The 25,504-nt window shown below is 43.6% G+C and overlaps 1 protein-coding gene across 50 annotated transcripts in view; it reads right to left on the reverse strand.

Moving 5' to 3' along the window:
• TPST1 (tyrosylprotein sulfotransferase 1) overlaps positions 1-25,504 on the reverse strand; it is a 281,231-nt gene that overhangs the window by 57,881 nt on the left and 197,846 nt on the right. For 34 of the 50 annotated variants that reach the window (XM_078353633.1, XM_078353608.1, XM_078353620.1 and 31 more), the window contains one exon: positions 23,924-23,974. In XM_078353633.1, coding sequence (XP_078209759.1) covers positions 23,924-23,974 — 51 coding nt within the window. Of the gene's footprint in view, positions 1-16,996; positions 18,930-20,755; positions 20,803-23,923; positions 23,975-25,504 lie in introns of those variants that run through there. The other 16 variants (XM_035291952.3, XM_078353684.1, XM_078353663.1 and 13 more) reach the window with 3 other exon arrangements.

A 25,504-nucleotide genomic window follows, 5' to 3' on the forward strand; every position in this document is an offset into this window, starting at 1 on the left:
CTGAACATCACACCCTTTCACATAGATTAAGAAGGTTTGTAATTCTTACTTCTCGAGACCTCAGTGTGACCCCCATCAGTGTAAAATTAGAAACTATTTCCCAAATCAGAGATGTTGAAGAACAGCTTTGGTCAGGAAATAGTTATGGCATATTGTTAGTCATGACAAGCTCCTGGCCTAGGCAGATAGAATATTGCAGAAGAGAGAGAGAGTGAGTGAGTGTGTGTGTGTATGTGTGTGTGTGTATACATTCTTGCACACAGATGTGGAGGTAGAAGTAGGGGGTTGAATTGGATAAAACCAGAAGGGGGCAGGCTGCTGGAAGGGGCACTTGTTTTGGTAGCAGCTGTGGAACTCTAGAATTAAGAAATAATTATAATTCTCAGTTTTTTCTCCTGGAAAATAAAGATTATAATTACTGCCTTGATATGTCAATTAGGTGATCCACTATATGCAAAATATCTAGTATATAATAGGAGCTGAATAAATCCTACTTTCTGTAGCTCATTCTTAATCACTGTTTAATTTTTAAAAGTTTAGAATGAGAATGGCTTTTGTACAAATTATTTGTAATTATTATATAAAATCTAAGTCCTATAGAAAAGTAGAGAGAGAGAGAGAGAGGTAATAAATCAAAAAATTTTCAGTTGCCAAGAAATAACTCAACATTACATGATATGGCCCAGCACGACATCTCATGCCTGCGATCCCAGCACTTTGGGAGGCTGAAGTGGGCAGATCACTTAAAGTCAGGAGTTCGAGACCAGCCTGGCCAACATGGTGAAACTCCGTCTCTACTAGAAATTCTGAAATTTCTTCTGATTGTGCTTTTAAATTAAAAAGAAAAAAATCCAAAATTAGCCAGGCGTTGTGATGGGTACCTATCATCCCAACTACTCGAGAGACTGAGGGACAAGAATCACTTGAGCCTGGAAGGAAGAGGTTGCAGGGAGTTGAGATCGTACCATTCCACTCCAGCCAAGGCAACAGAGTGAGACTCTGTCTCAAAAAAAAAAAAAGTGAGAATTAATTCAAAACTTTTTGTGCAAATAAGTAGTTAGATAAATAAACTGATTTAAAATAACTACATATTTCGTATGTGTTTAGTTTAAATATATAACTTTCATTTGCTTGATACAACAGAAGCTGCAGAAACTAAAGGTGGAGAATTTCTGAACTTCAGATAAATGCCTATGTGCAAGTGATATCTTTTGATTCAACATTCATTAAAATTATGAAAAAGATAAAAGTGTCACGATTATTTTTATCTGCAGTTTCTGTTTTCACCCACAGCTGCTTTATTTTTGAAATTGGTGCAGTGTTAGAGTTTCTGTTTAATCCATGTATACTTGGATGACATCTTTCTAGGGCAAATATTCTTAATTCATTTTCCTTTTCTTTCGTTCTTTCTTTGAGTTCTGACTCTATTGTCATCTGGTTCTGGCTGGGGCTATGGGAAGGCCTGAGACTGGCTGGAGGTTCTTCTCACATGTGTGTTATGTTTTCCTGCCAAAAGGCCAGTGCAGTACTTTTTTTTTTATTCATTGAACTTTAATAGCTTAGCCAGGGTTGGCTCTAGGCCAGTCATTCTGCATTAGTTTTTCCAGGTATATGCTGTGCCCTTTGACTACTGATTATGTACTTCTCTACCTCTGCATTTCTTCCTTCCTTCTTTCTTTTTCACTCTCCTTTCCCTCCCATCCTCCCTTCCTTCTTTCATTCCTTCCTTCCTTCTCTCCCTCCCTTCCTCCTTCCCTCACTCCCTCCATTCTTACATTTCTCCCTTTCTTTCAAGACAGGGCCTTGCTCTGTCACCCAGGTTCTAGAACAAAGTGGTGTCATCATAACTCACTGCAGCCTCAAACTCCTGGCCTCAAAAAATCTTCCTGCCTCAGCCTCCGTCATAGCTGGGACTACAGGCGTGCACCATCACACTTGGCTAATTTTTGTTGCTTTTCTAGAGATGGGGTTTTGCTGTGTTGTCCAGGCTTTTCTCGAACTCCTGGCCTCAAGCTATCCTGCCACCTTAGCCTCCTAAAGCACTGGGCTTATAGGTGTGAGCCCCCGTACCCAGCCCTGCCTTGTTTTTAGGGTCTCTACCTCGGGGTCACCAGTTGACAATGCAGTTAGGCTACTATCTCTAATTTCCATCACTTTTTCAATTGCTTTAATGTAGCTCTTTATGCTCTGATTCACTTTGACTTTTTTTTTTTTTTCTTTTGAGACAGAGAATTACTCTGTCACCCAGGCTAAAGTGCAGTGGTGCAATATCGGCTCACTGCAACATTTGCCTCCCAAGTTCACGTGATTCTCCTACCTCAGCCTCCCTCATAGCTGGGATTACAGGTGTGCACCACCACACCTACCTAATTTTTGCATTTTTAGTAGAGATGGGGTTTTGCCATGTTTGCCAGTCTGGCCTCAAACTCCTGACCTCAGGTGATCTGCTCACCTCATCCACCCAAATTGCTGAGATTACAGGCGTGAGCCACCGCACCCGGCTGCAACATTTTCTTTTTTTCTTTTTTGCCAATCAGTTTGAGCTTATGAGGTTGCTCAGGTTAGCCTTGAACTGATGACCTCACCTTCGCGAGCGCCATGACCTCTGTCAGGAGCCACTTTGGACCCCGAACATTTTCATTATTCTTTTTTCCATTAATGGGAGGAAACTTAGGTTGATTTTATGTCTTCACTATTGTGAATAGTTATCTGTAAATTCTTTTACACTTATCATCAAGAGACAGAATTTAGTTTCTCTTCCCTTGAAAATGAGCTTAGACCCCTGCTTCTGTAAGTAGAATACAGTGGAAGTGCTGCTCGTGACCTGCCAAAGTCAGGTCATAAAAGATGGCACAGTTTCCACTTGGCTCTCCTTCCTGGGATGGGTGCGCCTAGAACCCATTCACCATTTTGTGAGGAAGCCCAGGCCATGTAGGGAGGTTAGGTGTGGGTGTTCCACCAGATAGTCCCAGCTGAGGTGCTGGCTGACAGCCCACATTAACTAGGAAATATTTGAGCAAGGAAACCTTCGACACTATTCTAACTCCATACTCTTAAAAGGCAACCACATCCTGAGCCAGAACTGCCTAGTGGAGGCTAGTCAGCATCCAGAATTGTGAGAAGACTAATAAACATCATTGTAACTTTATACCTTGGGGTGGGTTTTGTTTGTTTGCTAGTTTGTTAGTTTGTCACTCTGTCCCCCAGGCTGGAGTGCAGTGGCCTGATCCCAGCTAACCACAACCTCCACCTCTGGAGTTAAAGTAATTCTCCTGCCTGAGTAGCTAGGATTACAGGCATGTGCTACCACACCTGGCTAATTTTTGTATTTTTAGTCAAGACGGTGTTTCATCATGTTGGCCAGACTGGTCTTGAACTCCTGACCTCATGATCCACCTGCCTTGGCCTCCCAAAGTGCTAAGATTACAGGCATGAGCCAGCATGCCCAGCTGGTATGTTACATAGCAATAGACAGCAAATACACAAAGCCATTTTCCAAGATAAATATTATATCACTTCTCCACTTGACAGCATTTAATGGTTTAGAATTGGGTTGTAAAGACAAAACCCAATCCTGAATCCATCTAACAAGGGATTAATAGCCAGAGTATATAAGGAGCTCAGGGGAAACAAAATTAATATGGAAAAAAAGCTCTAATAATCTAATTTAAAATAAGCAAAAGAGCAGAATAGCCGTTTCTCAAAAGAAGACATAAAAATGGCAAATGCATATATAAAAAGGTGCTCAACATAATTGATCATCAGAGAAACACAAATTAAAACTACAATGAGCTATCATCTCACCCCAGTTTAAATGGCTTATATCCAAAAGAACAGCAGGAACAAATGCTAATGAGGATGTAAAGAAAAAAGAACCCTAGTACCCTATTCATGGGAATGTAAATCAGGGCAACCACCATGGAGAACAACTTGGAGGGTCCTCAAAAAATTTAAAAAAGAGCTATTTTATGACAAAGTAATCCTACTGCTGGGTACAGAAAGAAAATCAGCATATCAAAGAAATACCTACATTTCTACATTTACTGCAACACTATTCACAATAGCCAAGATTTGAAAGCAATCTACTGTCCATTAACAGGTGAATGGATAAAGAAAATGTGGTAAAACATATATACAATGGAATATTACTCAACCATGAAAAAGAATGAAATCCTGTTATTTGCCACATCAGTAGAACTGGAGATCATTATGTTAACTAAAATAAGCCAGACACAAAACGCCAAATTTTGCATGCTCAGAGTCATTTGTGGGTGCTAAAATTTAAAACATTGAACTCATGGAGATAGAGACTAGAATGATGGTTACCAAAGGCTGGGGAGGGTAGTGGGCTGGAGGGGTTGCACAGGAATAATTAATGGGTACAAAAATACAGTTAGGATAAATAAAATATAGTCCTTGGTAGTAAAACAAAATAATCATGGTAAACAATAATTTCTAGTAAATTTAAAAATAGCTAAAAGAGGCCAGGCGTGGTGGCTTATGCTGTATTTTCAGAATTTTGGGAGGCCAAGGCGAGTGGATCACCAGAGGTCAGGAGTTCGAGACCAGCCTGGCCAACATGGTGAAGCACTACCTCTGATAAATATACAAAAATTACCTGTACTTGGTGGTGCGCACCTGTGATTCCAGCTACTCAGGAGGCTGAGGCAGGAAAACTGCTTGAACGTGAGAAGCAGAGGTTTCAGCGAGCCAGGGGTTGCAGTGAGCCAAGATTGTGCCACTACACTCCAGCCTGGGCAATAGAGTGAGACTCCAACTCAAAAAAAAAGGAATAAGTTTGAAGATCAACTCAATAAAATAAAACAAGAAGGCAAGATTAAAGAGAAAATGATAAAAAAAAAATGAACAAAGCCTCCAAGAAATATAGGACTATGTGAAAAGACCTAATCTACATTTCATAGGTGTACCTGAATGTGACAGAGAGAATGAATCCAAGATGGAAAACACTCTTCAGGATATTATCCAGGAAAATTTCCCCAACCTAGCAAGGCAGGCCAATATTCAAGTCCACAAAATACAGAGAACACCACAAAAATATTCCTTAAAAAGAGCAACCCCAAGGCACATAATCATCAGATTCACCAGGATCGAAATGAAGGAGAAAATGCTAATGGCAGCCAGAGAGAAAGGTCACATTACTCACAAAGGGAAGCCCATCAGACTCACAACAGATTTCTCAGCAGAAACCCTACAAACCGGAATACAGTGGGCACCAATATTCAACATCCTTAAAGAAAAGAACTTTCAACCCAGAATTTCGAATCCAGCCAAACTAAGCTTCATAAGTGAAGGAAAAATAAAATCCTTTACGAACAAGCAAGTACATAGAGATTTTGTCACCACCAGGCCTGCTGTACAAGAGCTCCTGAAAGAAGCACTAAACATAGAAAGGAACAACCAGTATCAGCCACTCCAAAAACATACCAAATGGTAAAGAGCATCAACATAATGAAGAAACTGCATCAACTAACAGGCAAAACAGCCAGCTAGCATCAAAATGGCAGGATCAAATTCACACATAACAATAGTAACCCTAAAAGTAAATGAGCTAAATGCCCTATCAAGAGACACAGACTGGCAAATTAGATAAAAAGCCAAAACCCATCGGGTGCGCTGTACTCAGTAAAAACATCTCACATGCAAGGATACACAAAGGCTCAAAATAAAGGGATAAAGGAAGATTTACCAAGCAAATGGAGAGCAAAAAAAAAAAAAAAAAAAAAAAAGCAGGAGTTGTGATTCCTATCTCTAATAAAATAGACTTTAAACCAACAAAGATCAAAAGAGACAAAGAAGGACATTACATAATGGTAAAAGGATCAATGCAACAAGAAGAGCTAACAATCCTAAATATATACGCACCCAATACAGGAGCACCCAGATACATTAAAAAAGTTCTTAATGACTTACAAAGAGACTTAGACTCCCACACAATAATAGTGTGAGACTTTAACACCCCATTGTCAATATTAGACACATCAACAAGACAAAATTAATAAGGATATCCAGGACTTGAATTCAGACCTAGACCAAAAAAACCTAATAGACATTTACAGAACTCTCCACCCCAAATCCACAGAATATACTTCTTCTCAGCACCACATCACACCTACTCTAAAAGTGACCACATAATTGGAAGTAAATCACTCCTCAGCAAATGCAAAAGAACAGAAATCATAACAAACAGTCTCTCAGACCACAGTGCAATCAAGTTAGAACTCAGAATTCAGAAACTAACTTGGAACCACACAGCTTCATGGAAACTGAACAACTGGCTCTTGAATGTTGAGTGGATAAACAATGAAATGAAGGCAGAAATAAAGATGTTCTTCAAAACCAACAAGAACGAAGACACAACATACAAGAATCCCTGGAACACATTTAAAGCGGTGTCTAGAGGAAAATATATAGCAATAAGTGCCCACATGAGAAACAAGGAGAGATCTAAAATCAACACCCTATCGTCAAAGTAGAAAGAGCTGAAGGAGCAAGACCAAAACAACTCAAAACCTAGCAGAAGACAAGAAATAACAAAGATCAGAGCAGAACTGAAGGAGATAGAGACACAAAAAAACATTTCAAAAATCAATAAATCCAGGAGCTGGTTTTTTGAAAAGATCAACAAAATAGACAGACCACTGGCCAGATTAATAATAAAAAAAAGAGAGAAAAATAAAATAGATGCAATAAAAAATGATAAAGGAGATATTACCACAGATTCCACAGAAATACAAACCATCATCAGATATTATTAAAAACCACTCTCTGCATATAAACTAGTAAACCTGGAAGAAATGGGTAAATTCCTGGACACTTGCATCCTCCCAAGCCTAAACCAGGAGGCAAGTCAAAACCCTGAATAGACCAATAACTAGGGCTGAAGTTGAGGCAGCAATTAAGAGCCTACCACACAAAAAAAAGCCCAGGTCCAGATGGGTTCACAGCCGAATTCTACCAGACATACAAAGAGGAGCTCGTACCACTCCTTCTGAAACTATTCCAAACAATACAAAAAGAGGGAATCCTTCCCAAATCATTTTATGAGACCAGCATCATCCTGAAACTAAAACCCGGCAGAGACTCAACAAGAAAAGAAAACTTCAGGCCAATATCCATGACGAACATAGATGCAAAAATCTTCAATAAAATACTGGCAAACCAATTGCAACAGCACATCAAAAAGCTCATCCACCATGATCAAGTAGGATTCATCCCGGAGATGCAAGGCTGGTTCAACATATGCAAGTCTATAAACGTAATTCACCAATAAACAGAACCAAAAACAAAAACCACATGATTATCTCAACTGATGCAGAGAAGGCCTTTGACAAAATTCAACAGCCCTTTATGCTGAAAACCCTCAATAAACTCGGTATTGATGGAACGTATCTCAAAATAATAAAAGCTATTTATGACAAACCAACAGCCAATATGATACTGAATGGGCAAAAACTGGAAGCATTCCCTTTGAAATCTGGCACTAGACAAGGATGCCCTCTCTCACCACTCCTATTCAATATAGTACTGGAAGTTCTAGCCAGAGCAATCAGGCAAGACAAAGAAATAAAGGGTATTCAAATAGGAAAGGAGGAAGCCAAATTGTCTCTATTTGCAGACATGATTGTATATCTAGAAGACCCCATTGTCTCAGCCCAAAAACTCCTGAAACTGATAAGCAACTTGAGCAAAGTCTCAGGATACAGAATCAATGTGCAAAAATCACAAGCATTCCTATATACCAGTAAGACTTAAACAGAGCCAAATCAAGAACGAACTGCCATTCACAACTGCTACAAAGAGAATAAAATACCTAGGAATACAACTAACAAGGAACATAAGGGACCTCTTCAAGGAGAACTACAAACCACTGCTCAGCGAAATAAGAGAGGACACAAACAGATGGAGAAACATTCCATGTTCATGGTTAGGAAGAATCAATATCGTGAAAATGGCCATATTGCCCAAAGTAATTTAGATTCAACGCTATCCTCATCAAGCTACCATTGACTTTCTTCACAGAACTGGAAAAAACCACCTTGAACTTCATATGGAACCAAAAGAGAACCCGCATAGCCAAGCCAATTCTAAGCAAAAAGAACAAAGCAGGAAGCATCACACTGCCAGACTTAAAACTATACTACAAGGCTACAGTAATCAAAACAGCATGGTACTGGTACCAAAACAGATACATAGACCAATGGAACAGAACAGAGGCCACGGAGGCAACACCACACAGTTACGACCATCTGATCTTTGACTAACCTCACAAAAACAGGCAATGAAGAAAGGATTCCCTGTTTAATAAATGGTGTTGTGCCGAAAGGAGAAACTGGACCCCTTCCTGACAGCTTACACTAAAATTAACTCCAGATGGATTAAAGACTTAAACATAAGACCTAACACCATAAAAACCCTAGAAGAAAATCTAGGCAAAAGCATTCAGGACATAGGCGTAGGCAAGGATTTCATGACCAAAACACCAAAAGCATTGGCAACAAAAGCCAAAATAGACAAATGGGACCTAATCAAACTCCACAGCTTCTACAAAGCAAAAGAAACAGTCAGGCCAGGCGCAGTGGCTCATGCCTGTAATCCCAGCACTTTGAAAGGCCGAGGTGGGTGGATCATGAGGTCAAAAGATCGAGACCATCCTGGTCAACATGGTGAAACCCCATCTCTACTAAAAATACAAAAAATTAGCTGGGCATGGTGGCGCGTGCCTGTAATCCCAGCTACTCAGTAGGCTGAGGCAGGAGAATTGCCTGAACCCAGGAGGCGGAGGTTGTGGTGAGCCGACATCGTGCCGTTTCACTCCAGCCTGGGTAACAAGAGCGAAACCCCATCTCAAAAAAAGAGAAAGAAACAGTCATTAGAGTGAATCGGCAACCAACAAAATGGGAAAAAATTTTTGCAATCTACCCATTTGACAAAGGGCCAATATCCAGGATCTACAAAACATATTTAAAAAAAAACCAAAACAATAAACAAGCCCATTCAAAAGTGGGCGAAGGATATGAACAGACACTTTATAAAAGAAGACATACATGAGGCCAAAAAACATACGAAAAAATTCTCATCATCACTGGTCATTAGAGAAATGCAAATCAAAACCACATTGAGATACAATCTCACGCCAGTTAGAATGGCGATCATTAAAAAATCTGAAGACAACAGATGCTGGAGAGGATGCAGGGTAATAGAAACACTTTTACACTGCTGGTGGGAGTATAAATTAGTTCAACCATTGTGGAAGACAGTGTGGTGATTCCTCAAGGACCTAGAAATAGAAATTCCATTTGACCCAGCAATCCCATTACTGGGTATATATCGAAAGGATTATAAATCATTCTACTATAAGGACATATGCACACGAATGTTCATTGCAGCACTGTTTACAATAGCAAAGAACTGGAACCAACCCAAATGTCCATCTACGACAGACTGGACAGGGAAAATGTGGCACATACACACCATGGCATACTATGCTGCCATAAAAAATGATGAGTTCGTGTCTTTTGTAGGGACATAGATGAACCCGGAAACCATCATTCTCAGCAAACTGACACAAGAACAGAAAATCAAACACCGCATGTTCTCACTCATAGGTGGGTGTTGAACAATGAGAACACATGACACAGGAAGGGTACCACATGTCGGGGGGAAAGAGGAGGGACAGCGGGGGGTGGCAACTTGGAAAGAGATAGCATGGAGAGAAATGCCAGATATAGGTGATGGGGAGGAAGGCAGCAAATCACACTGCCATGTGTGTACCTATGCAACAATCTTGCATGTTCTTCACATGTACCCCAAAACCTAAAATGCAATTAAAAAAAAAAGAATAAGTATCAAGGAAGGGAGATTTTGTGATTTGCCACCTTTACATGGAAATCCTACTTAACATTGACATTTTCTATTTTGTGGAATTTCTATAATATAAAATTAAAACTTAATTAATTAAAAAGAAAATGAGGCTGGGCACAGTGATTCATGCCCGTAATCCCAGCACTTTGGGAGGGTGAAATGGGAGGATCACTTGAGGGTAGGAGTTTGAGACTAGCCTGGGCAACATACAGCGACCCCTGTCTTTGCAAAAATAACTTTCAAAAAATTAAACAGGTGTGCCAGGTGCAGTGGCTCACTCCTGTAATCCCAGCACTATGGGAGGCCGAGACAGATGGATCACCTGAGGTCAGGAGTTTGAGACCAACCTGGCTGAGGCAAAACCTCATCTCTATTAAAAATACAAAACTTACCCAGGTATGGCTGGCAGATGCCTGTAAGCTTAGAGGCTTAATAAATGGTGTTGTGCCAAAAGGAGAAACTGGACCCCTTCCTGACAGCTTACACTAAAATTAACTCCAGATGGATTAAAGACTTAAACATAAGACCTAACACCATAGGCTGAGGCTGAGGCAGTAGAATAATTTGAACCCAGGAAGCAGAGTTTACAGTAAGCTGAGACTGGGCACTCCAGCCTGGACAACAAAATCGAAACTCTGTCTTGAAAAAAAAAATTAACCAGATGTGGTGGCATGTGCCTCTAGTCCCAGCTCCTCAGGAAGAAAGGTGGGAGGATCACTTGAACCCAGGAGATAGAGGCTGCAGTGAGCCATGATTTCACCATTGCACTCCAGCCTGAGAGAGTGACACCTTATCTCTAAAAACAAAAACAAAGCCGGGTAGCGGTGGCTCACACATGTAATCCCAGCACTTTGGGAGGTCAAGGCAGGTAAGTCACCTGAGGTCAGGAGTTCGAGACCAGCCTGGCCAACATGGTGAAACCCTGTCTCTACTAAAAACTACAAAAATTAGCCAGGCATGGTGGCAGGTGCCTGTAATCCCAGCTACTCGGGAGGCTGAGGCAGGAGAATTGCTTGAACCCGGGAGGCAGAGGATGCAGCGAGCAAAGATCACACCACTGCACTCCAGACTGGACAACAGAGCGAGACTCTCTCTCAAAGAAAAAACAAACAAAAACACAAAAATCAATAAAATTCCAGCCGCTTGTCAAGAGACTGGAGATGGAGGGGCAAGAGTGGGAGCAGGACATCTGGTGAGGAGCTGCCACATCAACATCTTTCAATCACTCCAGGCCATGTTGCGAGTGGGGTCTCTGCAAGAATGTGGCCCAGCCTCAGATGCCTCAATTCTGAGCCTCAGTGCTGGTAGAGGCCCTGGGAGGTCACACTGTGGAGGCTTCTTGGGAAAGTGTCGGCTCTTCAAAATCAACATCTTGGTTCATTCCTTTGATGCTGGAGACAATAACCTGTCTCTCCTCCTGTCTGTTCAAGACAGTTTCAGAGTGCCTTTTAGTCCAGGAGCTTGTCTGCTCTGGAGTTTGTACAAACACAAATAATCATCACAGGCTCTCAGGCCATGTGTCTTGGTTATGAGGCAAAATAGTCCTCCAGCAGTGGACGTCTGCACTGTGGAAGTGGAAGTTCCCAAACACCTTTGTTTTGGTTTTTTTTTTTTTGGTTTGTTTGTTTTTGAGACAGTCTCGCTCTATAGCCCAGGCTGGAGTGCAGTGGCACAATCTCAGCACACTGCAACATCTGTCTCCCAGGTCCCAGTTCAAGTAATTCTCCTGCCTCAACCTCCTGAGTAGCAGAGATTACAGGCAAGTGCCACCATGCCCCGATAATTTTTGTATTTTTAGTAGAGACAGGGTTTCACCATGTTGGCCAGGCTGGTCATTAACTGCTGACCTCATAATCTGCCCGCCTTGGCCTCCCAAAGTGCTGGGATTACAGGTGTGAGTCACTGTACCCGGACATGTTTATTTTTAAATATATTGAGACAGGGTCTCACTACGTTTCCCAAGCTGGTCTCGAACTCCTGGCCTCAAGAGATCCTCCTGCCTCAGCCTCCCAAAGTGCTGGGATTACAGGTGTGAGCCACTGAGCCTGGCTCTTCTTTGTTGTTTTAGACAGGGCCTTGCTCTGCCACCCAGGCTGGAGTGAAGTGACATGATTACAGCTCACTGAAGCTTCAAATTCCTGGGCTCAAGTGATCCTCCTGCCTCAGCCTCCTGAGGCGCTGGGACCACAGGCATGCACCACCACAACCAGCCAATTAAAAGAAATTTTTTTTTCCTAGAGACAAGGTCTCACTATATTGACCAGGTTGGTCAAACTTTTGATTTAAAGTGATCCTCCTGCCTTCACCTCCCACCTTGAACACCTCTTTTCCCAGACTTGAAAATAAAATCCACACTTTGAAAGAAGGAAGAAATAAGGAGGACAGAAACCCAAGAAGCCAACCAGTCTTGCCTAGATAAACACTAAATCCCTTAAATAGGTTTTATTTCAACGATACAGCTAATTAAGAGATTTTTAAAAATTCTTATTTGACATGTGAATAGCGTCTTCCTCAGTAAATATGAATATTAAGTGTCTGTGATTGAATGAAGCAAATATTTTACACATGGGAGCCCCTTGTTAAATATTATACAAAGGGGTGGATAAAACGGGGGCAAGGCGGGGGGGTGTCACCGTGTCTGTGTCCCGCTCCCTACCCACCTCTTCTGTCCCTGCTCCCCATGATGCTTGTCAAGGGGCACACTGCTGAAGGAGGGGTTACCAGGTAGCATATCCAGAAGAAACCATTCTCAGCTTCATGAAATTCACTTACTTTGATCTAATTTGTTTATGTATAACATTCATTAAATATTCATATCTGCTGCTTCTGAATATCTACACCAATTGTTAAACACAGTGATGTTACTGGATTCTTAAAACAAACTGCAGGCTGGGCCCAGTGGCTCACACCTGTAATCCTAACACTTTGGAAGGCTGAAACCAGTGGATCACCTAAGGCTAAAAGTTCGAGACCAGCCTGCCCAACATGGTGAAACCTCTTTACTAAAAAAAAAAAAAAAAAAAAAAAAAATTAGCCAGGCTAATTTTGGTGGTAGGAGCCTGTAATCCCATCTACTTGGGAGGCTGAGGCAGGAGAATCACTAGAATCTGGGGTCGGAAGTTGCAGTGAGCCAAGATTGCACCACTGCACTCCAGACTCAGCGATAGAGAGAAACTCTGTCTCTAGAAAAAAAAAAAAAAAAACAAGCCAGAGATGGGTTTATTTTAGCTTCATTTTGAAATTGTGAAGACAAGCAGCGAGACTGAGTGAGTTGTCCAAATTCAGGCAAGGTGGAGACACGTGGTCCCTGGCCCTTTGCAGCCAGAGTGTGTGGGCCAACTGTGCGGTGGAATGCGCTCCTCCTCCGTCTGCCAGCACTACCATGTACCATATCTGGCCTTGCCACCTGGAGACCTGGGCGTCTGGTTTTCCCTGACCTTTGCCACCAGATCTGCTTACTTGCAAATCCTATTGGGTGCACCCTTCCCAGCCTTTCTCGTGTCTTCCTACTTTTTATCTTGGTCATTGTTTCCACCCAGCTATAAACATCTGGCCCGGGTTACTGCAATAGCTTCTAGAGTCCTCTAAACTCTCATTTTTAAACAAAGATGTCTGAACAGGTGGCTCACGCCTGTAATCCAAGCACTTTGGGAGGCTGAGGCAGTAGGATCACTTGAGGCCAAGAGTTCAAGACTAGCCTGGGCAACAGAGTTGGACTCCCATCTCTACAAAAAAAAAAAAATTAACAATTAGCTGAGTGTAAGAAAAAAAAAAATTAAAAATTAGCCGGGCTACTTCCAAGACAAAGTGCCTTAAATCAGCATAGGTCAGCAAACTAAAAAGAAACAAGCTATACTAAGCCCTTGCTTGAATAGCCAATGCCTGGGTGTCACCCGCACCCCCTTAGTAGCCCTCACCTGAACCAAAGAAGCTTAGTTTAAGATGAAAGTTTACGAGCTTTGTAAATAAGAACAGCTCACTTTGTCTGTTCTTATTAGCCTGCCCAGCTACTTAGGTCATAAGTCAAATACCTGAAGAGCCCCTGAGCTGACTAGGATTGCAATGCATTGTGGGCTGCAACAAAACGCAGCAGGACAACCCTAAAGAAAACACCTAAAGCCCCTACCCAACAACCAATAGGCGACGTCCAGGAAGAGTGTGACGCCATAGTACTCAGCCTATGAGGAACTGGGGGAGGGACCTGTGCACTAGGGGATAAACTGCTTGTTGAAACTGTGCTCGGTACCTGCTGCCAGACACCCAGTATTGTAAGACCATCATTTAAAGTCTCACTTTCGCTGTTCTCTGCGTCTCTGAGTCCATTCTTTGGGTTTGGAGGGGTTTGTTTTTCATATCAGGGAGTAAAAATCATATATTCCCTCGGGGGTAAGTATTGGGATCTGGTGGGTTATAGCTAAAGATGTTCGGTCATTATGATATGCTCTAGAAGAGTACCTGACCTCATCCTTGCAAAGTTGGTGACATAATACTAACACAAGAAACAAGGGGGAAAAACAAGTTATGCTAAAGCTGATTTGAATTGCTATTTTGAGGTTGCAGCAGTTGAGTTCGACTTCATGGGGAAACAGGACTCAGGACAGCTGAGCTGTTAATAAAGCTGTGATCTCCCAGGTAGGGAGAATGGGTGTGTGAGCATCTGGAAGAAAGCAAGGAGAATGAAAGGAGGCAGGAGAAAAGCACCACATGAGGGAGCAGTAAGGCCACGCTGTGACAGAAGAATAGCTAATACATTCATTTATTTTTTATTTTTTTGCGATAGAGTCTCACTCTGTCACCCAGGCTGGAGTGCCAGTGGCACTATCTCAGCTCACTGTAACCTCCTCCTCCCAGGTTCAAGTGATTCTCCTGCCTCAACCTCCCGAGTAGCTGGGATTCCACACCTGGCTAATTTTTGTATTTTCAGTAGAGATGAAGTTTCACCATGATGGTGAGGCTGGTCTCAAACTCCTGATCTTAAGTGATCTGCTCACCTTGGCATTCCAAATTGCTGGGATTACAGGTGTGAGCCACCGCGCCTGGCCAGCTTAGACATTTAGCTGTAATGTTAAGCATTAGAGAATCAAATGCTTTGGAGAAAATGGGTGACTTAAAACTGTTAAACATGACATTGATCTGACAGCAGTATTCATTTAATTTTAGTTCATTTTTTTTTTTTTTAAGACAGAGTCCACCTCTGTCGCCCAGGCTGGAGTGCAGTGGCGCAACCATGGCTCACTGCAACCTTCGCTACTCAAGATTCAAGCGATTCTCTTGCCTCAGCTTCTTGAATAATTGGGATTACAGGCACACACCACCATGCCTGGCTAATTAAAATAATTTTTTTTGGTAGAGACAGTGTCTCTCTATGTTGCCCAGGCTGGACATACTCATTTTAAATGGAAGGGGACGGGGCTAGGAAAGTGGAAAGGACGTTAAGAGTCAGGCTTGTGCCTTGGCCTGACCGCGCTGAGGCGGTTTCCCGATCTGTGAAATGATATGGATGTCAGAAGGCTCTCAGAGGATTAGTTAGTCATCCATCAAGTATTTTACTTGGTTTCTAGAAAATGCCAGACAATTTACTAGGTGTCAAAAGTACAACACTCAAGAAAAAATATAGTCTTGGTACTCCAGGACCTTACTAGCTGGGGTAGGAGTCAGATAATTAAAAAAGGAACCAAACAGATGAAACACTGCAAAGTGTGGTAAGTACCATGAAGAAGGCAGGCAGCAGAAGAGTTACCATTCAGTTTAAGAGGCCAGGGAAAATCTCTTTGACGAAGTGAGGCTTACTGAGACCAGAGAATCGAGGAGCCTATCAGTCAAAGAACAAAGGCGGCCGGGGGCAGTGGCTCATGCCTATAATCCCAGCAATTTGGGAGTTTGAGGCGGACAGATCACTTGAGGTCGGGAGTTTGAGACCAGCCCCGCCAACATGGTGAAACCCCATCTCTACTAAAAATACAAAAATTAGCCGGGTGTGGTGGTGCGTGCCTGTAATCCTAGCTACTCAGGAGGCTGAGGCAGGAAAATCGCTTGAACCCAGGAGGTGGAGCTTGTAGTGAGCCAAAATTGTGCTACTGTACGCCAGCTGGGTGACAGAGCGAGACTCCATCTATAAATAAGTAAATAAATGAATAAATAAATAGCCAAAGGGAAGAACATTGCTTGAACCTGGGAGATGGAGGTTGCTGTAAGCAGAGATCGTGCTACTGCATGTCATATGGGTGACAGAGTGAGAATCCATCTATCAATAAGTAAATAGCTGAAGAAAGACCATTCCAGAGAGAGGAATGAGATATGCAGGGACAGGAAGAGCTTGCTATGTTCTGGAAATACTTGAGAGCACAAGCAGTGAGGTGGGAAGAAAGGCCTGCAAAGAGATGGAGAGGAGGACCTTGCTGGCCCTGGCAGGAGTCTGGGCTTTCTTCTAAGTGAAATGGAAGACACTGAAATGGAAGACCCTTCAGGTGGAAAGGGTCCTTACAGATGTGCATTCTAAAATATCTAATTCTGCTGTGTGATCCAAGAAATAACACTGAAGGTAGGATCAAAGATCTCGGATGTGGATGAAAAGAGGGAGGAAAAGGGTGGAAGCAAGTGTGGCTGTTAGCTAAGTGTCTGGCTTGAGTGACAGAGTAAAAATATTGCAATTTCTAATATGGATATGGCCTATATGGATAGGTACAAGTTATGTTCTATGTGCCAGGCATGAAAAGGGTATTTAACATGTCAGTGTAACTTCTGTGTCCTTAAGTATGATATTCAAGCGTGAAATAGAACAGGATTCTGAAAGTGGATGGCGATAGGTTCTCTCTGAAATAATTATAGAATACTTCACTAAAAAATAATGATGCAGGCCAGGCACTGCGGCTGACACCTGTAATCCTAGTACTTTGGGAGGCTGAGGCAGAAGAATCTTTTGAGTACAGGCTGGGCAATGTAATGAGATCCTGTTCCTACCCACTGCCCCCTCCTCCCAGCCAAAAATAAGGTGATGCTCCAGGGGATTCTATACAATACAACCAACCGAGAAACTGTGGTTCATCACAGCAGCAACTGATAAGGTCTTGTGCTTCTCTGAAATCACATTAATGAAGACATGTAACTACTAGAATGCCTCACATTGAAAGCTTTTATTTTGAAAAATAAAATACAAAAGTCATTAAGTTGTAAATGTATAATGTAATTCCCCAACTTCTCAGAAATAAAATGAATCATTTAAATAATTATTTATTATTACCCACATCAATACATTTAAACAGGCATACGTGTTCTACAAAACATTAGAACATGTACAGACAACCTATTTCAAAAGGAAACTGTGCAAGTCTGCTTACAGGATCCCATTTTTAAACCCTCCCCTTGAAAACAAACTTCATAATCTGGTAAGAAAAGAGGACAAGAGCAGTTTTAACAGGAAACACATGTCCCTTCTGGGCTCCTTATCACAGGGTTGTACATGGAATCAGGATCAAGAGCTCTTTATGCAGGAGGCATATCCCTCATGAGGCCCAAAGGTGTGCAGACACCTCCATCCTCTCAGTGGGAGGAAACTGGCAAACAAAGAGGAGACGCAGCCAAGGTGCAGATGCTTGGAGGGGGCAGCCAGTCCTAGAAATTTCCCTTTGCTGAAAAGGCAGCCTTCTTTCCTAGGGCAAACAAACAGACTGTGGTTACAGGTGTGGAGTCCTGGTGTGTTCTCCCTGTGCCTTCACCTCCTCCTTCCCCCTCCCAGCTATGGGCCTGCACAAGCGAGGTGGTCCAGAAGACTCCTGCAGGTCAGGGGCAAGAGGATCCGCACTGAGAACAGCTGCCTGAGGAGGGCTGCTTGGGAGGCACACAAGCCCTCACTCTGGTGTTTTCAGAGACATGCAAGCAGCTGCTGGGTGCAAAATGAGCAGATGGTGGCTGAAACCAGGGCTGCTCCTGCCCATTTCTAAATGACTGCCACTGTCATCTGCTATTGACACCACTGTGGGGGCACTGTCAGCGGCATCAAGTGACCAGGGCTCAGCACCGTGATTCCTCAGGTGAAGAAATGATCCTAAGGTTCATTTAGTGTCCAGGGCTCAGCACCCTACCTCCTCCTCATGTGGAGAAATGATCCTAAGGTTCTTAAGTATCCAGATGTCAGCACCCTGATTCCTCCTGATGTGAAGAAATGATCCTAAGGTTCATTTAGTGTCCAGGAGTCAGCACCCTGATTCCACCTCATATGAAGAAATGATCCTAAGGTTAAGTGTCCAGGGCTCAGCGCCCTGATTCCTCCTCATGTGGAGAAATGATCCTAAGGTAAGTGTCCAGGGCTCAGCGCCCTGATTCCTCCTCATGTGAAGAAATGATCCTAAGGTTCATTTAGTGTCCAGGGGTCAGCACCCTGATTCCTCCTGATGTGAAGAAATGATCCTAGGGTTAAGTGTCCAGGGCTCAGCGCCCTGATTCCTCCTGATGTGAAGAAATGATCCTAAGGTTAATTTAGTCTCCAGGGGTCAGCACCCTGATTCCTCCTCATATGAAGAAATGATCCTAAGGTTAAGTGTCCAGGGCTCAGCACCCTGATTCCTCCTCATGTGAAGAAATGATCCTAAGGTTAATTTCATGTCCAGCGGTCAGCACCCTGATTCCTCCTGATGTGAAGAAATGATCCTAAGGTTAAGTGTCCAAGGCTCAGCGCCCTGATTCCTCCTCATGTGAAGAAATGATCCTAAGGTTAATTTAGTGTCCAGGGGGCAAGCACCCTGATTCCTCCTCATGTGAAGAAATGATCCTAAGGTTCTTTAAAGGAAGCTCCAGAGGACACAGTGACTGTTACTGAAATGCAGAAGCAACCCGAAAGATAATATAGTATCCATCCTAATGGCTTCGCTGTGCCCCATTTCTTCAGAGTCCTCCTCACCGCAAGTGGGCACGTCCGAGCCTCTACACACAGCAAGGGTGAAATGCTGCCGAGGCAATTGCCGATGCAGTCCATCTTACAACATGGCTGGTAATAAATCAGGCTTTGTGTGTGTGTCTGGTGGGGTGGGCAAGGAGGCTACCTGTGAACTCTGAAAGCATTTCGTATAAACAAAATTATTCAAGGGCTGATAGCTGCTGCTAAATATGCAGATCCGCGAGCATAAGTCCAACATTCTGCATTTGCTCCTTAGCAGAAAGGAAACCTGAATCCTAGAACCTATCAATTAGTAGCTCTGCCATCTGGGATTTTGAGGGGATGGAGCAGTGTCCATGTGCTTCTTATATCTATAATCCATCAATGCACAGCAAGTCATATTTAACCTGTTTTCTTACTAGTAAAACAGGAATACTGCCTGCTTGTCACAGTGGTTTGAGAACTGACTACAATTTTACATATAGCTGTATCTATAATTTAGCATATCTGTTAGATATATCATATATATATATATATATATATATATATATATATATATATATATACACAAATACAGTGCTTGGTATTTTATGCCTAGTATGGAGTATGCACAATTATTATATAAAGTAAAAATAAAAACAAAAGGCAACAAGTAAACTGAGAAAAAAATCACTAACAATATCAGATTTTGAGACAGAGTCTCGCTCTGTCACCTAGGCTGGAGTGTGCAGTGGCACGATCTTGGCTCACTGCAACCTCTCTACCTTCTGGGTTCAACTGATTTTCCTGCCTCAGCCTCCCAAGTAGTTGGCACTACAGGTGCCCACCACCAAGGCCAGATAAGTTCTGTATTTTTTTTTTGAGATGAAGTCTCACTCTTGTCTCCCAGGCTGGAATGAAATAATGCTATCTCAGCTCACTGCAACCTCTGCCTCCTGGGTTCAAGTGATTCTCCTGCCTCAGCCTCCCGAGTAGCTGTGCCCACCACGCCCAGCTAAGTTTTGTATTTTTAGTAGAGATGGGGTTTCACCATGTTGGCCAGACTGGTCTCGAACTCTTGACCTTGTGATTTGCCTGCCTTGGCTTCCCAAAGTATGTGGATTACAGTCTTGAGACATGCTGCCCAGCCAATATCAGATTTTTTAAAAGGCTGTTCAAGTTCCAACTGATCAAAGGCTTTACCATATCATTTGAAAAAAAAAACTGATCTTAAGTGAGTCTGGGTGGATAAGCAGAGACTGAAAGTCTGGGAAAGGGCATAAGCTCTGTGCAGCTGCATCTGGAGATCTGGGCTCAGATTCCAGCTTTTGAGCTGGTGTCCCCGGTCATGTGGCTGATAAGGGCCATGTACTCAGAGGGTGTAGAAGGCAGGGCTGGCCTTGTCCACAATATAACGCCTAATCCAACATGACAACGTGGGTTACTCATCTAAGCTATCCATAATACATTAAAACAAGCAAGGGTAAACTTGAAAAACCAACCAAGAAACAACAAAAAAGACTGCAATAGTGCAAAAACATCTGCAAGTCCAGCGCACAGAGAAAGCCCCTGGAGGTAGGGGTGGGCAGCTGGGGCCCCGGCTCAACAGGGAAAGCAGAAGCAAGCAGCCATTCCTGAGTTCTGAGTCTCCTTGCCTCTGGACTATGATCTTGACAAATGACCTGTTTCCTCCAGGACCAGCTTCCTTTTCAGCAAACAGGGAGTTGGGCTTGAGGGCCTCCAGGTCCCTTTCAGCTGAAATATTTCATGGTTCATAAAGAAAATACCAACACTACTGGGTGCTGATGATGAGCCAGGCTCTTGAATGACGATTCAGTCTCACCACCATGCTCTTGTTAATATCCTCATTTTATAGGTGAAGTAATGCACTCGCTGCCACACAGAAAGAGCCAGGATTCCAACCCAAGCAGATGGACTCCAGAGCTGTGCTCTCCGCCTCAGCCACCCAGCAAGAGCTCGAGTGGGCCACAGAAGGACCCAGCAATGTCCCCCAACCCTCACCTCATGTATGGAAGAGGTTCCTGGTTCTGCTACTCCACTTGCTCAGTCTGTTGAAGGAAAGAAGATAAGTTTGAATGCTCTTGAAGTTGGTCAGCATGAGAAGTGACTGCCCCACTGAAACACCAGGGGTGGCCCGTGGGTTCTGTTCACTTTCAGATGAATTCAGTGCACCACTGCTGCATGCGCAAGAATCTGACTGGCCTCTCCCCCTGGTTCCTAGGAGGGAAACACTGAATCCTTGGAATTTCCTGGGTAACAAGAGTGTCTTTGTTATTTCTAAGCCCCTTGGATCACACCCGAGTTTATGTTATGAGATGACTCAGGATGGGGCTGGTCACCACAAAGACCAACCATGGGGTCAGGGGGCTGGGGTTTGGAGCCCGCCTCAACTCTGGGGAGTTCTAACACATGACCACTGACTTGATCAATCTTGCCTGCATGAATAAGCCCCAATAAAAATGCTGGGTGTGGAAGTTCAGTGGCACTTCCCAGTTGGTGAACACATGGGTGTGCCGGGAGGATGACGCCAATTCCATAGAAAGCAGGAGCAGAAGCTCTGTACTCAGAACCCTCCCCGACCTACTCCTATCTTATGGCTGCTCCTGATCTGTATCCTTTATAAAACTGTAACTGTTAAGTACTGCACTTTCCCAAGTTTTATGAACCACTCTAGCTAATGATTGAAACTGAAAGTTCTATAGGTGTCAACTCATTCACACTAGAGGTGAAACTGAAGATCTTATAGGCCCATTTCTATGTGTGTGCATGCGTGCTTCTCCATGATTTTTTGCTTTCGTAGTAGACAAGGTTTCCCTCTGTAACCTAGGCTGGAGTACAGTGGCACAATCACAGTTCACAGCCTGGGCTCAACGGATCATCCTGTCTCAGCTTCCCAAGCATGTCACCACGCTCAGCTAATTTTTTTTCTTTTGAGATGGAATCTTGTTTTGTAGCCAAGGCTGCAGTGCAGTGGCGTGATCTCACTTCACAGCAACCTCTGCCTCCTGAATTCAAGCAGTGTGATTCTCTTGCATCAGCCTCAGGAGCAACTGGGATTACAGGCATGTGCTGCCATGCCTGGCTAATTTTTTTGGTATTTGTTTTTAGAAATGAGGTTCTGCCATATTTGCCAGGCTGGTTTTGAACTCCTGACCTCAAGTGATCCACCTGACTTAGCCTCCCAAAGTGCTGAGATTATATGTGTGAGCCACCACACGTGGTCCCGCCCAGCTAATTTTTTGATAGAGATGAGGTCCTGCTATGTTGCCCAGGCTTTTTGCCCAATTTAAAAAAAAATCTTATGATTCATAGGAATGATCTACAAATGATCTATAATCTACAGATGAGTTTTTTGTTTTTGTTTTTTTTTAAGATATAGTCTCAAACTGTCACCAGGGCTGGAGTGCAATGGCACAATCTCGGCTCACTGCAACCTCCACCTCCTGAGTTCAAGTGATTCTCCTGCCTCAGCCTTCCAAATAGCTGAGATTACAGGTGCGCGCAACCATGCTCAGCTAATTTTTTTTTTTTCGTAGAGACGGGATTTCACTTTGTTGGCCAAGCTGGTCTCAAACTCCTGACCTAGTGATCTGCCCGCCTCAGCCTCTGAAAATGCTGGGATTACAGGCGTGAGCCACCCCACCTGAACACTTTTGGATTTTATATTCCTTCAAGACAACCTGTTGGAATATTCTCTGGCTCCAACTTCCACAGCCTGTGAGTGACTCTGTTCATGAATCTGCCCAGGTTTCTGGGACACCATGCCCAGCCTGGGCCCAGAGCTCTGTGACCCCTTGTCTGCATGAGTTGGTCGGAATCTTCTGGATGTATCAGGAGCTCCTTGAGAAAGTTTTTCTTACCCCCATTACTGAGGACTTACTCCAATTCTTCACCATAGTAGGCACTAAGTAAACAACTGGTGAATAACTGAAATGAATGAGTGGATGAATATTAAATATATGTGAGTAAGAATATGCTTTGAAAGTACTTTAAAACACTCAAGTCATATGTATCAATTACTAGTGGCTGTTTTCAGACAAGGATCGAGGAAGAAAGAGGCTTCAACTCTGGTGTGAGACATGGCTTCCCTCAGAGAGGGCAGCCCATTTACTCCGGGCTTGCTTCAGGCAACTAGACTTCACACTGGACTCCTCTAGTCATGTCAGCTGAGAGACTCCCTGTTTCTTTCCAACCCAGGAAATAGGACTGGAATGCAAGTCAGTGAGACCAGACGTTACAGGGAAAACTCTGAATCTGCTTAATATTTTTATTTTTGAGACAAGGTCTTACTCTGTCACCCAGGCTGCAGTGCAGTGGCACAATCTAGACTTGGCAACCTCTACCTCCCGGCCTCAAGCAATCCTCCTGCCTCAGCCTCCCAGGTAGCTGGAGCCATCAGCCTGCACCCCCATGCCTAGCTAATATTTTCTTTTTTTGAGGCAGAGTCTTGTTCTGTCACCCAGACTGAAGTGCAGTGGCATTATCTTGGCTCAGCAACCTCCGCCTCCTGGTTGACGCAATTCTTCTGCTGCAGCCTCCTAAGTAGCTGGGATTACAGGTTTCTGCCGTAGTGCTTGGCTAATTTTTGTATTTTTAGTACAGATGGGGTTTCCCCATGGTGCCACGCTGGTCTTGAACTCCTGACTTCAAGTGATCCACCCACCTCGACCTTTCAAAGTGATGGGATTACAGGCATGAGCCACTGTGATAGCTCTAATCCCTTAAACTTTCGCCACCCTTCCCAAGGGCCAGTGGCTGTGTGCGAAATATATTTATAAGTCTTCTAGGCTCCAAATGAGAAAAGTCAAAGGGCCATGGATGTATAGCACACACAGTAAAAACAGAGAGGGTCACTGCATATTTTTATTTTGAATTAGGCACTGGATGGCTGGAGCACTGGTGGCTTGTGCAATCAGAATTTGGTTATCAATAAAGTATTTCCCTAGTTTTGGGAAACACTGAGCTCTCTGAAATTAAGACTGTGTTAAATTATTTTTAAAATCAACAAGTCGCAGAAACTAATCTTTCTTCCACTAGCACATATGATTATCCCTTTTCTTTTTCTTTTTTTTTGTTTTCTTGTTTCTTTTTAATTTTATTATCTCTTTAAAAAAAAAACTTCAATGCAAGAGCCAATCTATTATCAGAAGAAAGAAGCAGACACAGTACCTGTGGTTTTTCTTTAAGAAAGTCAGGTAGCTGGAATTCTCCCTTATAGACCTGGAAAAACAAAGCAGGTGTGAGTTTAAGGAAACAAGTCTGGTCCCCACTATTTCAGGATACGAGCTATGCCTGACCGTAGATGGGTTTACTGCTCCACTGAGAGGGGATTTATTTATTTATTGACAGAGTTTCACTTTTGTTGCCCAGGCTGGAGTGCAGTGGAGTGATCTCAGCTCACTGCAACCTCTGTCTCCCAGGTTCAAGCAATTCTCCTGCCTCAGCCTCCCGAGTAGCTGGAATTACAGGCACCTGCCACCACGGCCAGCTAATTCGTTTGTATTTTTAGTAGAGATGGGGTTTCACCACGTTGGCCAGGCTGGTCTTGAACACCTGATCTCAGGTGATCCACCCTCCTCGGTCTCCCAAAGTGTTGAGATTACAGGTGTGAGTAACCATGCCTGGAACTGCTGGTGAGTTTAGAATAAGGGAGAAGCCTGTGAGTTCGAGGGCAGCCAGTGGGCAGGACTGAGAAAAATCCCCATTCACTGCCATTCCCTCCTGCTCTGTGTTTACCAAGTGCTCACAAATGTGGGCTGGCTAGGAGAGGGCTCAGGGTACCTGAAAAACAAGAAAATCACCCTGCCTGCCAAATCCCAGTCACTATGGCTGAGAGGAAGCAAGCCCTAGGCAATCGCTCTCAAGCAACCAACACAGAACTCACACGGTTTAGGAACAAGCTCCTCCTAGTTCCTTTTGCAGGATAACAAAACTGCAGCCCCTAGGAGTATCTCCAAGCTACCAACATTTCCCTCACACCCTCACAGGGTCCCCCGTCACTGGGAGCTGGCCTAGCTGCTCCCTAAAGAATCTGCACATAAGAATCATTTGTTTGGCAGGGCACGGTGGCTCATGCCTGTAAAACCAGCACTTTGGGAAGCCAAGGTGGGCAGATCACCCGAGGTCAGGAGTTCGAGACAAGCCTGGCCAACATGGGAAAACCCCATCTCTACTAAAAATAGAAAAAATTAGCCGGGCGTGGTGGTGGGCATCTGTAATCCCAGGTACTTAGGAGGTTGAGGTAGGAGAATCACTTGAATCTGGGAGGTGGAGGCTGCCATGAGCCGAGATGACACCATTGCACTCCAGCCTGGGCAACAAGAGCAAACTCCATCTCAAAAAAAAAAAAAGTCATTTGTTTTACCCTGACCCCACAGCTTAGATAGTTCCAGCTTGCTGGAGTGGGAAGTGTCTGAACCCCGGGAGCACTGTGTCATGTGAGCACTCACTTCCATCCGCTTCAACCACCTACTGTCTGGGGCAAGAGGACAGTGCACCCAGTGGAGAAGCTGAAACTACTAGAATGTTTTGTTTCTTTATCAGATCTTCAAGTGTCTTCCCTTCTCCCTCTATTCAAGAAACAAGTCCCAGCCCCCAGCCACCCCCCTGCTTTCCAGGCCTGGGGGACAGCACTGCTCAGTCCTACAGGCCACTCTGCTCTGTGCACTGGCTGCTGAATGGAACCAGTGCAGGTCGGTCTGCCCCAGTCCCTCTTCTGTTGTCAGTGGGTTGGGGTCTCAGATGACTTTT

Source organism: Callithrix jacchus, chromosome 2 (assembly GCF_049354715.1).
Source record: "Callithrix jacchus isolate 240 chromosome 2, calJac240_pri, whole genome shotgun sequence".
Taxonomy (NCBI): Eukaryota; Metazoa; Chordata; class Mammalia; order Primates; family Cebidae; genus Callithrix; species Callithrix jacchus.